General features: G+C 35.5%; 2 protein-coding genes across 6 annotated transcripts; both read left to right on the top strand.

Annotated features, from left to right (window-relative positions):
• The first annotated feature begins 256 nt into the window (after positions 1-256).
• Positions 257-4,153, top strand: LOC18034703 (transmembrane 9 superfamily member 5). 2 transcript variants are annotated; one of them, XM_006424183.2, is made up of 7 exons: positions 257-539; positions 634-674; positions 842-1,430; positions 1,528-1,659; positions 2,068-2,224; positions 2,319-2,803; positions 3,628-4,153. In XM_006424183.2, exons 1-7 carry the CDS (start codon positions 373-375, stop codon positions 3,842-3,844), a joined length of 1,788 nt encoding a protein of 595 aa, XP_006424246.1. In that variant the 5' UTR covers positions 257-372; the 3' UTR covers positions 3,845-4,153. The 2 variants fall into 2 exon arrangements, with proteins under 2 accessions (XP_006424246.1, XP_024034920.1); XM_024179152.1 differs by having other exon boundaries at positions 410-564.
• A 372-nt stretch (positions 4,154-4,525) lies between these two features.
• Positions 4,526-9,810, top strand: LOC18033777 (cell division protein FtsZ homolog 2-1, chloroplastic). Of its 4 annotated transcripts, none has more exons than XM_006424182.2 (8): positions 4,526-4,785; positions 4,993-5,674; positions 6,063-6,362; positions 7,271-7,361; positions 7,717-7,841; positions 8,151-8,243; positions 9,496-9,549; positions 9,626-9,810. In XM_006424182.2, exons 2-8 carry the CDS (start codon positions 5,054-5,056, stop codon positions 9,752-9,754), a joined length of 1,413 nt encoding a protein of 470 aa, XP_006424245.1. In that variant the 5' UTR covers positions 4,526-4,785; positions 4,993-5,053; the 3' UTR covers positions 9,755-9,810. The 4 variants fall into 4 exon arrangements, with proteins under 4 accessions (XP_006424245.1, XP_024034921.1, XP_024034923.1 ...); XM_024179153.1 differs by having other exon boundaries at positions 9,623-9,810; XM_024179155.1 differs by lacking the exon at positions 4,526-4,785 and adding an exon at positions 4,837-4,876 and having other exon boundaries at positions 9,623-9,810.
• Positions 9,811-11,440: the final 1,630 nt, after the last annotated feature.

Here is an 11,440-nt window from a genome sequence, read left to right as displayed (position 1 = left end):
AAACCGTTAACGATGAAATTTTTTTATACATTTCATTCGATTGGCAAAAATGAACATGCTCGACCAATTATATCATTATCGAACGGCTAATGCTAAGTTACATGCATGTACCTTACATCTCTCTCACATAAATAGTGTATGAATATTATTCATGTGAGAGTGTTGTAAGGTACATGCATGTAACTCAGAGGGATCCTTATCGAACAGAGCCTTAGAAATACTGAAAACGACGTAGTTTCAACCAAAACGATCTGGGTTAGCAGTGGGAGAGAGTTGAAGCTTGAATTCGATACACTGATATAGGACTAAATGAAAACTGTCTAATTTCAAACAGCTTCAAATCTCCACAACGCTATAAAAGAAGAAAAAAAAATGACTCAAAAATCACTTAAAATTACATCTCTGCAGCTTCTGTTCGCAATCCTAATCCTAGCTGTCTCATCGCGATCCGCCACATTGTCACCGCACGATCATCGCTACAATGCAGGAGATCCCGTCCCCTTGCTCGTCAACAAAGTGGGACCACTCAACAATCCCAGGTCATCTCCTTCACATTGAAACACGGTTAATTTCTATCACAAATCATCAATTCTCAAAAAAATTTAAATTTTTTTAATTGCTGATTTTTTGCAGTGAGACGTATCAATATTATGACTTGCCATTTTGCCGCTCAGGTTAGCCTCTAGGTACACAGACATTAATGTTATTGGTATATGACTTTTTCAGAAAAAGGTTGGATTTTGAGTAATTTTTTGAAATAAATTAGGTGTGGCAGTATAAAATTTTGAAATTTAAATGGCATTTAATTATAGTATTGAGTCCTGGTTATTTTGACTTGCAGAGCCAATAAAATGGAAGAAGGAGACTCTTGGGGAAGTGCTGAATGGTGATCGTCTGGCGAGTGCTTTGTATGAGTTGAAATTCTTGGAAGCCAAGACTGGGGTTACCCTTTGTTCGAAGAAGCTCAAGGTCGATGAAGTTGCCAAGTTTAGAAAGGCTGTTGCTGATGATTTTTACTTCCAAATGTACTATGATGATCTCCCAATCTGGGGTTATATTGGGAAAATTGAAGATGGGAGCTTGGTGCTCAGTGAGAAGGGGAATAAGTATTATCTATTCACACGCGTGCAGTTTGATGCTTTATATAACGGCGATCAGGTTGTAGAAATTCGTGCTTTTAGTGACCCAACTAGCGTTGTGGATATAACGGATGACATTGAGATCAATGTTAAGTTTACTTATTCGATTGTCTGGAGTGAAACCTCAGCTCAGTTTAAAACCAGAATGGATAAATACTCGAGAGCTTCATCACTGCCAACCCTTCACAAGATTCATTGGTTCTCATTTATCAACTCGATTGTTTTCATTTTGCTTTTGATGGGATTGCTTATTTTGCTTATTTTGCGGCGGCTGAAGAATGATCTGAGGAAGTAATACACTGTGATATTATAGTTATTCATGAACTCGAGTTAACCTTATAGCACTTTTTGTCTATTGTTGACCTCATGTTCTTCCTATACATTGCAGATGCTCTAGTGGAGATGAAGAAGAAGATAAGGAGGTTGGTTGGAAATACATTCATGGTGATGTGTTCAGATACCCTCAAAACATTTCCTTGTTCTCTGCTGTCATGGGTGTGGGTAATCAACTGCTGACCATGTAACTTCTTGAAACCATTATTCTCCTTTCTACTTTTTAAATTTTTTTAGCTTCGTATAATCCTATGTTGTCTCATCAACATTTCAATGCTTCCATACTTGTCAATCCAGCTTACAGAACCTGACTTCTTTGCATAAGTTGATTGAATTGTATTTTATCTCCTTCATTTTCCTTACTGATAATTATCATCATAGTTGTGGCATTCCAAATTAGGTTGTTACTGGAGACGATTGTCATTTTCTCTGGGAATTTGGAAAGCTAAATATTTTGCGAAGGGAAATTTGTTTGTAACTTCTAAGTAGTTATGCATCCCTATAAAATTACTAAGCATTATGGAAGAAGTGCCTTTTTGTGTTTAAGTTTTCTTGTATTAACTTATTTTCTCAATGTTGAATCTTGTTCCTACAGTGTTTGTATCTTATTTGTGCTCGCATTTCTTGGCATCCTTTATCCGTACAATCGTGGACTGCTGAGCACTTCCCTTGTCTTATTATACTCTCTGACATCAGTAGTTGCTGGGTACATTACTTCTTCTTTCCACAATCAGTTTTCTGATGCTGGATGGGTAATTTCTTCATTGTAATTTTCAAGCCAACGTCATTCTTTTTCTCCTGCTGTTTTTCACCTGACTGAGTGGTATAAGCAATGTAAATTTTCAGGAAAGGAGTGTTTTTCTGGCTGGGATTTTGTATTTCGGCCCATTGACTGTGACAGTGCTTATCCTTAACACAGTTGCTGTTTCTTATGGGGCTACAGCTGCACTTCCATTTGGCACCATTATGGTGATTGTTTTCATTTACATGCTTTTTGCTGTCCCATTGCTTGCCTTGGGAGGGAGAATTGGGTACTGGTTTAGGTCCGAATTTCAAGCTCCTAGCGCTTTAAACAGATACCCCAGAGAGATTCCGCCATTGCCTTGGTACCAAAAATCACCTTGTCAGATGTTTATTGTGGGCCTCTTATCTTTTAGTACAATTGCCCTCGAGTTACATCACTTATACGCGAGCTTGTGGGGCTATAAAATATTTACTCCTCCAGGCATCTTGTTTGTCATGTTTATCATCCTTCTTGTGCTTACTGCCATTTTGAGCATCGGTTTGACTTACATTCAGCTGTCTGTGGAGGACCACGAATGGTGGTGGAGGTATGGGCTTTTGCAACATTTATTTGTACACGTTCACACACCTTCACAAATACGTATGCAGTAGGTAGATATGAGTGCTTGTTTGTTTCAGATGTTACTGACTTGTACTTTCATCACCTTTGTGGTGATCTCAGACTTTGACAGCTATGAGATAGTGTTAGTCTATTACTGAATGTGTAATTCTTAATTGATTCAGCTGAAGCTTAAGTTTTTTAGGAAGAAGCTTAAATACAAAACGTGAACATTTCTACATCCTTAATGGTTATAGTTGAGGAATGAATGTATTGTCCATGATTTACTATGCAAATGGGCAGATATTAAACTGAAGTGTTTTAAAATTTCGTCAGGCCTCTGTTTGTCTTGAAGTTTTTCCTCTAATGATGTAAATGGACAACATGATTATCTAATATATAGGAAGCAGCTGCATGGGTGTGTAAAGGCACAATTTTGTTTTTCTATTCACTGTGGGTACCAGGAAAATGCCATTAAAATTTTCAGCGTAGTCTCTAATATAAAAACTAGTACAAACAGATCAGAAATTGGCCATGATTCTTGTGTCATTGTGACTCTATTGTCTCTATGGTATGTTATTGAACTATTTATATTGTCGAATCAGAAATTGAGCGTACCCATTCTATATCAATATCATTCTGGAATTGTTCAACTTTAGAACAGGACTGAAAGATCTGAACAAACAGATCTTTCGATGGGTTAAGTGGTATGAGATTAATGATTTTCCTTCAGTGAGAAACAGATGTGCAGGACCTCTCCCTCTTTCCTTGCATTGCTGCATATTGATAAATTATTTTGTCTCTTTGGTGCAGATCTGTCTTCCGGGGGGGCTCAACAGCCATTTTTATGTTTGCATATAGCATCTACTTCTATTTCAGATCAAATATGAGCGGTTTCTTGCAGCTATCTTTCTTTCTTGGCTATAATGCAGCCATGTGCTACGCTTTCTTTCTGATTCTCGGTTCCATCAGTTTTCGTGCTTCCATGATATTTGTTCGCCGCATTTACCGTGTTGTTAAAAGTGAATGAGAATGGAAACGATACTTACTGGTAAAAGTCTTATTTATCTCTCTCATTCCTTCCAAGTTTCCAATTCTTCCACCCACACCATGAAAAGGAAGGGGGAATCAACTAAGACTTGCATCTATGATCTACCCTGTGCTGTCATTGAGGAAATTGAAAGAATGACTCTGAATCATCGAAAATGTTCAACACAGGAGTGCATGAAGAGTAGGCATTATGTTGTCTTGCTAGACTTGAAATTTTCAATTTTGATTTGCTTATTTGTGTTAGTGCAATCAAGTTAAAGCAAATGAGATATCAGCAATCAAACAATCCGTTTTTTGGGTGATACCAAATTACCAACACTCAAATCACAAGCAGGTAGTTCATAAAATATTCAGCAATGCGCTAGCTTTTCCCATTTCCCTTGCTTCTTATTTCACTTCTAAAAACATGAGAAGTCATAATATTAATTAAATCAAATTAAAGGGTGGTATATATTTCTTATATTTTATCATAAAATTTATCAAAATAAATAGGTGATAAAGCAAAGTAAACAAATAATTTTAATAATAAAAGAAACACTTCCCTCAGACCTTAATCCCCGAGGAGGGTTTTCACTTGCTTTTTTTTTTCGTAATTCATTCTTCAAAACAAAAGTACAAAACATTGGATTGACAATTACCATATTATTTCTCAAGAAAAAAATTTGAAAAAATGGAAATCGTGTCAGATTCGCCGACCCCCAATAGGTAGTCCAAGGTGGCTGGAGTCCTGGTCAAGTCAACAAGTTGGTTAATGATTTTGGCAGATTTTTCAGTTAAAATCAACAAGCTGGTCAAATGACAAATCTCACCCCTCTTTTTCTGGTTCAATCTTTGCGCGCCGCAATAATCTATTTTGCACTTTCTTTTTTCCACTGTTCTTTAACTTCTTTGACTGTTTGACAGCAGTATTATTCTTGAGAGGTACTTTTCCTTGATACAAACTTCGTTTTTTTCTTTAGAATGTGGATATTTCTTATAACTAATTACCCTTCACTTCTTGATTTTCTATTGGGTTTGTCGATTTTTTTTCCCTAAATGCGTTAATTTTTTTTTAAATAATTGTTTTTGACACTCTACTGTTAACATATCTGTTTAATCAATAATTTGTCTTGTGTTTGTCATGACCAGGAACAGCAAGAGTAATGTGCATTGAATTGTAAGTTTCAATATTTACATTTTACTCTTTGATATGGCAACTCGCATATCGACTTGTTTTGCTCCATCCCATACTTGCATATCAAAGGAGACTCAAATTAGTAGAGCCAGTTCGGTTAAGATTTTGGACTATAGAAGTGATTCATGGGGTGCATGCCCAAGGAATGTTAAAGATTTTCTGCGGTTGAAGTGTTCCGCTAAAGCTCACAATGTCAGTCCCAATCATAGTAAAGATCCTTTTCTGGATTTACACCCTGAAGTTTCGATGCTCAGTGGTGATGGGACCAACGTGTTGTTTGGTTCTATGAAAGAGGGGCTTGGCAAAAGTGTCAGTGAGAGCTTGAGACAATCTTCGGTTCCAAATAACAACAATGAAGCCAAGATCAAAGTTATTGGCGTAGGGGGTGGTGGGTCTAATGCTGTTAATCGAATGATTGAGAGTTCAATGACGGGTGTGGAGTTTTGGATTGTTAACACGGACGCTCAGGCCATGAAGGTGTCACCAGTGATCCCAGAGAACCGTTTGCAAATTGGATGTGACTTGACTAGGGGGCTTGGTGCAGGTGGGAACCCGAGTGTAGGCATGAATGCTGCCAATGAGAGCAAGGTGGCAATTGAGGAGGCAATTTCTGGTGCAGACATGATCTTTGTGACAGTAAGTTCAAGTTCTGTTTCCTTAATTTAAAGGATGACAATATATATTCCTTTCATGCGCAACCGAAGTAGCTTTTCAACTTAAATTCCCATTAGTATTTGGTGCCCATTGACTGTATAATTAGATAGATGTTACTGGCCAGCTTTTGTGCATAAGGCTTGAGTTTCATAGGAACGTACCACAGATCTGGTTCAAGGGTAAATTTTGAATCTTTTTCAGCTAGTGTCAGTATGAGGGCTTCATAACCTGTGGCCGTGTGGCCACCATGAAACTGTAGATATTGATGTACTGCTGCTACTATGTCACATCTTATCCTTTTGAATCCTTTTAATTGGGCGGTATGCTATTTGTTTTGGTACATTGTCTTACCTATGGCGTCAAATCTTAGGCTGGGATGGGTGGAGGTACTGGCACTGGTGCTGCTCCTGTAATTGCAGGCATTGCAAAATCCATGGGTATCTTGACTGTTGGTATTGCTACGGTTCCATTCTGTTTTGAGGGTAGAAGGCGAGCCATTCAAGCTCAGGAAGGAGTTGCAAATCTGAGGAATAACGTTGATACACTGATTGTTATTCCAAACGACAAATTGTTGACTGCAGTTTCACAGTCCACACCAGTAACTGAGGCATTTAATTTGGCTGATGATACACTTCGTCAAGGTGTTCGTGGTATCTCTGATATAATTACGGTATGGAATGCTTAAAGAAATTTGTGGGATCATAATTAATAACATCTTATTGGGCTTCCCAATTGCATGTGAATCTAACTGTTCTATTTTAAAAAATATAGATGATTTAATTAGAATAGCTTTAAGGTAAAATACTAGCCTTTTCTAGCTTAAAATACTAGCCTTTTCTAGCTTCTATGTTTAATATTTTGGTTTCAATATATACAAATTGTATGAAATACCGAGCAATTTTGCTCATTGATTTACCATAATGAGCAGATGAGTTATGCAGCTTTTACAGTTCCTCATAAGATAGGAAAGCCTTTCAAATGTTTCAGTGCATTTTAAATTGTCTCAAGAGTCAAAAGCTACACATTAGTTCCCTCGGTATTTTATCTGGCTGCATATCTACTGCCTCCTTATATAGTTTATTCTGTACTCTTTGTATTTTATCTGGCTGCATATCTACTGCCGCCTTATATAGTTTATTCTGTAGTCTTTGTTTCTAAATAAGTGATTATAAATGATTTAGGTCAACCTAATTTTTTGCGCAATGTGTCACATTGATTGTACTGCTTTTTCTGAAGCAGTAATCTGGTCATATCATGATATTAGATACTAAGTTTGACCTTGCACAACTTCATGTACTTCCAATAAATGCTAATACAGCTATGTACCTTGAGTGGGCTGGCTTGAAGATGCCATACATAACCAATTTCATTTTCCATCAAATATGAGGAAAGATATGTATTCAGGTCCCTAAAGGATGTGATCATGGTAGTTCTTTTTGGATTATGAACCTCCAATGATCTCGTAATGCCAATGACCTTCTTTTCAACTATCCTTCTGTCAATTGGATTTCTGATGACCTATATTCAGCATCTTTAAGTTTATCCTCTTTTAATTGTAGTGAATTTTATTGACTGCAGATTCCAGGCCTTGTTAATGTTGATTTTGCTGACGTTCGAGCTATTATGAAGGATGCAGGTTCTTCCCTCATGGGAATAGGAACTGCAACTGGTGAGCTTGAAATTCCCAATCTCTTAATGTTCTGGGGTTATTAATTTTTTCATTTTCCCTGAAGGAACAGAAATTATTAGATTCTGAAAAGGTGAAAGAATAGTACAGTTAATTTTCAGCAAATGTTATTCTTGTAGATTAGATTTAATCCAATGGCTTAGTGTTTGAAGTGAGTGGTGGAAGAGAATTGGAAATTGGTTGCATTATAACTGTTAGCCTTCTTCCCAATAAGTCTGCCTCTTTCATGGTGTGCTGCTTAATATTTTAATCATTTGTTGAGAAATTCTGACCCAAGAATGAGAAATTAATGCTGCTCAAAATACTTGCTGTGATTGTGAACTTTGATGATTTACAGGAAAGAGTAGGGCAAGAGATGCTGCATTGAATGCCATCCAATCACCTTTATTAGATATTGGAATCGAGAGAGCTACTGGCATTGTGTGGAATATAACCGGTGGAACTGATTTAACTTTATTTGAGGTAGGCCTGTTCTTATTTATAATATTCTGGTTCAAACCATTGTTTGTGTTGCACCTACAAATTTTGTGGAATGTCTTTTTTCTATTTTTCCATTTTCTTTTCTATTGAGAGCAATTTTATGGTTGGATATTGTCCCATAAGATTGACATTTGTTCCACATAAAAAATAATGTGGTTACCAGTGCTCTCGGCTTATCCTGGGATAACTCTCTTGTTTACCATTTACGATATGCTTTCATCATAATATTTGCTTCAGCTTGCTGTGACCACATGCCTTTGTCTTCTAATTGACATGTCAAATTTCTTGCAGGTGAATACTGCAGCAGAGGTTATATATGACCTTGTAGATCCCAGTGCAAATTTGATATTTGGAGCAGTGATAGATAAATCACTAAGTAATCAAGTAAGTTGGATAGAGCCAAAAATAACACAAGCATCACATGTATTTTTTTAGTAGTATTCAGCTCTTAGATAGAAACTTTGAAAAAAGAATCTTAGCTCTACAAATGGAAATATCTCATTGTCATCTTGCTGCTTTATCAATTAATAAAATGAATGGATATAAAAAGACCACACTGATCATGAGCTCTAACAACCTGAATTTTGGATATTTCTGCTTATCTAAATACAATAAGAAATTCTGAAGGATCCATAATATGTCATGCAATCAGATAGGCTAATGACATTAAAAGCCTCCCTAAATCAGTACATGATTACTTTTGGATTTACTAAGCTTTATTTTTTCTCTTTTTCTGTCTCATGCTTGCATGCTTAATGTCAATTGTGGATACAAATAGTATTTTTGTATTTGGTATGCGATTGGTATAACTTGTGTTGCCTTTGTTTCATACTAGGTGCTATCCTGAAAAGTCTTTTGATTTTTCAAAAGTAAAAATTTATAATCATGCGTTTACCATTGTTAAGCTACTGCTTGACTCAATTCTTAAACTAGTAGGCATTAGGCAAGTGCAAACAATAGTATTAAGCTCTAACCACCTCCTGAACATGCAAGATTAATACCAGATGAGCTTGTCACGTATACACAAAAACAGAAGACAAACATATAAAAAATCTGAGTCATGTTTGGGATTTCAAGCACACAAGACTTGAGGTCACCCAAACAGTAGTATTATGCTCCTACATCCACAATAATTATGATGAGTAACAATGCTTGGATACATAGGGACGCTATTATCAGTTTTTTGAATTCCGGAGTCTATTTTCCACTAAATTCCCACTTGATTAGCCTTAGGTTAAAAAAAAGCGTCTTTTTTAATTAGAATATCATTAGTCATGTAGGAAACTCAAGGTATACTAGTTATAAGTTTCTTATTGCCCGCTGATCAAAATTTTTAGTGAACTCATTCTCATCATCAAATCAATATACAGAACTTTGGGCTGTTATGTACACTGAATGCATTGCCATTCTCCTTTTCTTTGTTAATCTGAGTTTGATATTTTATTGTTTCTCATAAATACAAATCTTGGCAGTAACTAATAGTCAAATATCAAGGTTTGTCTTTTATAAGTCTAGCCTTCGCATTATTACCCCTAAAAGATGATATTCAGTTCCTGATTTGCCTAGTAATGTAAGGAGATAAAACTTCTTTTAAGAGTTTGACAGCTCAAAAGATGTGTCTTCGTTTGCTTTTTAGGTGAGCATAACTCTGATTGCCACTGGATTCAAAAGAGATAAACTCGAAGGGAAGGTATGTCTACTCGGTCTATATCTCTGAGTCAATTATCATTTTGTTTATGTCCTTTTGATATGTGAAAATGTAGCAGGGAACCCACCTTTCGCATAATGATGTGTCCCTTGGTATGAGTAGACGTTCCTCTAACTCAGGTAGTGGTTCAGTAGAGATTCCCGAGTTCTTAAGGAAGAGGCCGCACATTTACCATCCAAGAGCTTGACATTCTATGTTTTATTTTGTTTCTTGGAAATGTGCACATCAATTTATACTTTTCTTTTCTTTTCTTTTTTCTTAAAACTTTTTCCCCCCTTTTTTGAGTTCCTCGCAAACTTGAGTTACAGTATAAACTTGTTCTCTCTCTAATGGTTCCTCAGGTAAAAATGTTCTTTTAGAATAAGTTTATTGCTAATTAGTTTTCCTCTTGTTTGCAAAAATAAATGAAGAAGTCCAAATTTAGAAGAGTGTTTGATAATCTTTTTCAAAGAAAAACTCAAAAGAGATTTTTACCCAATCTTTTGAACTTTATAATAATTTTGAAAACCTAATTAAGATGATTAAATGTGACAGCATTTGATAGAAGAATAAGTTTTTTCATCATTTTTTGAAGCCGAGTTGGGTTTTATATGAACTTTTATTTTTTATAGTTTTTTACCAACTCAATTTCTTTCTTTCTTTCTTACTCATGTAAGCGAGATTTGAACCTCTAAATCTCTTATTTTTATATTAAATTATATCTTATTTAAAAAAAATATTAATAATGACAAAAAAAATACATTAATATCTTATTTTAATATTCAATTATATCTTAATTAAAAAAAACACATATTAATAATGAAAAAGAATATTCATCGTCCCAAAATATCTCTCTTCAAAATGCACTTTGTCCACATCTTCGCAGCCTTGAATTCGAATACTAGGTGCTGCCTCTTCCACCTCAATTAAGAAGATTCAAAGGCCGCCTTAAAATCAAATCCACCAACCCAATTGGCCACAAAACCATTCATTTTATAAACAAAAATCACACACTTTCCACTCAAAACATTTATGTCCACTTCTCATTCCTTAACTTCTAATATCTAAAAAGCAAAAAAAGCATTTAAAGCCTCCCCAAACAACAACTAAAGACCACACAATACTGAATGCAATGCCAAGCTATAAACGTAGGCCCATTCTTCCCCACGCATTATTTCCCCACGCAAAGCCCCTTGACGTGTATTCTAATTCCCCCACCCATTCTTCACGTTCTACCAGAATGTATATATTATATGAGGGAAAATTTACTTTGTGGTCCTTAGGGTTTGGATCGATTACCAATTAGTCTCTAATTTTTTAAAATTATCCAAAACACCTGTAACATTGATTTCATACTTTGTTGGATCTAATTTTTTTTTTCTTTTTAAAAAGGTAAAGTAGTATTTTTTTTTTTATTACACGAGACTATTGTTCAAGAGTATACTTCATATTGCATGAGATTACAACTGATATTTACAAATCAGACTATTATTAGGACTAGTTTACATCAATTCTTATGAAGTCCGTCCAGATTTTTATCCTCTCTAATATTCGAGGGACGTCGAGAGAAAAATTTCTTTACTCAAATTGAGGAAAAAAATTAAACCCCCACAATGCATTGTGGGGGCTCGAATCTATGACCTCACAATTGTGAGGTATGAGTTCTAATCACTAGGTTAAAGTCTAGTGGTAGTAAAATAGTATTCTTGACTCATATAACTTGGAAACAAAACAAAGTAAGCAGGTTTTGACGCTAATAGATACGCAATATAGACGTTTTGAGTAATTTTTAAAAATATAAGCCTAAATGTATAATTATCTTAAACTTAAGAGACTGAAAAACTATTTATCCAATATAAAATCCCATTCGAACCTCACATTGCTTCTCATTGCC

Source organism: Citrus clementina, unplaced genomic scaffold, assembly GCF_000493195.1.
Source record: "Citrus clementina cultivar Clemenules unplaced genomic scaffold, Citrus_clementina_v1.0 scaffold_8, whole genome shotgun sequence".
Lineage (NCBI taxonomy): Eukaryota > Viridiplantae > Streptophyta > Magnoliopsida > Sapindales > Rutaceae > Citrus > Citrus x clementina.
Note: the sequence above shows the minus strand (reverse complement) of the source record. Positions and strands in the feature narration are given on the sequence as shown.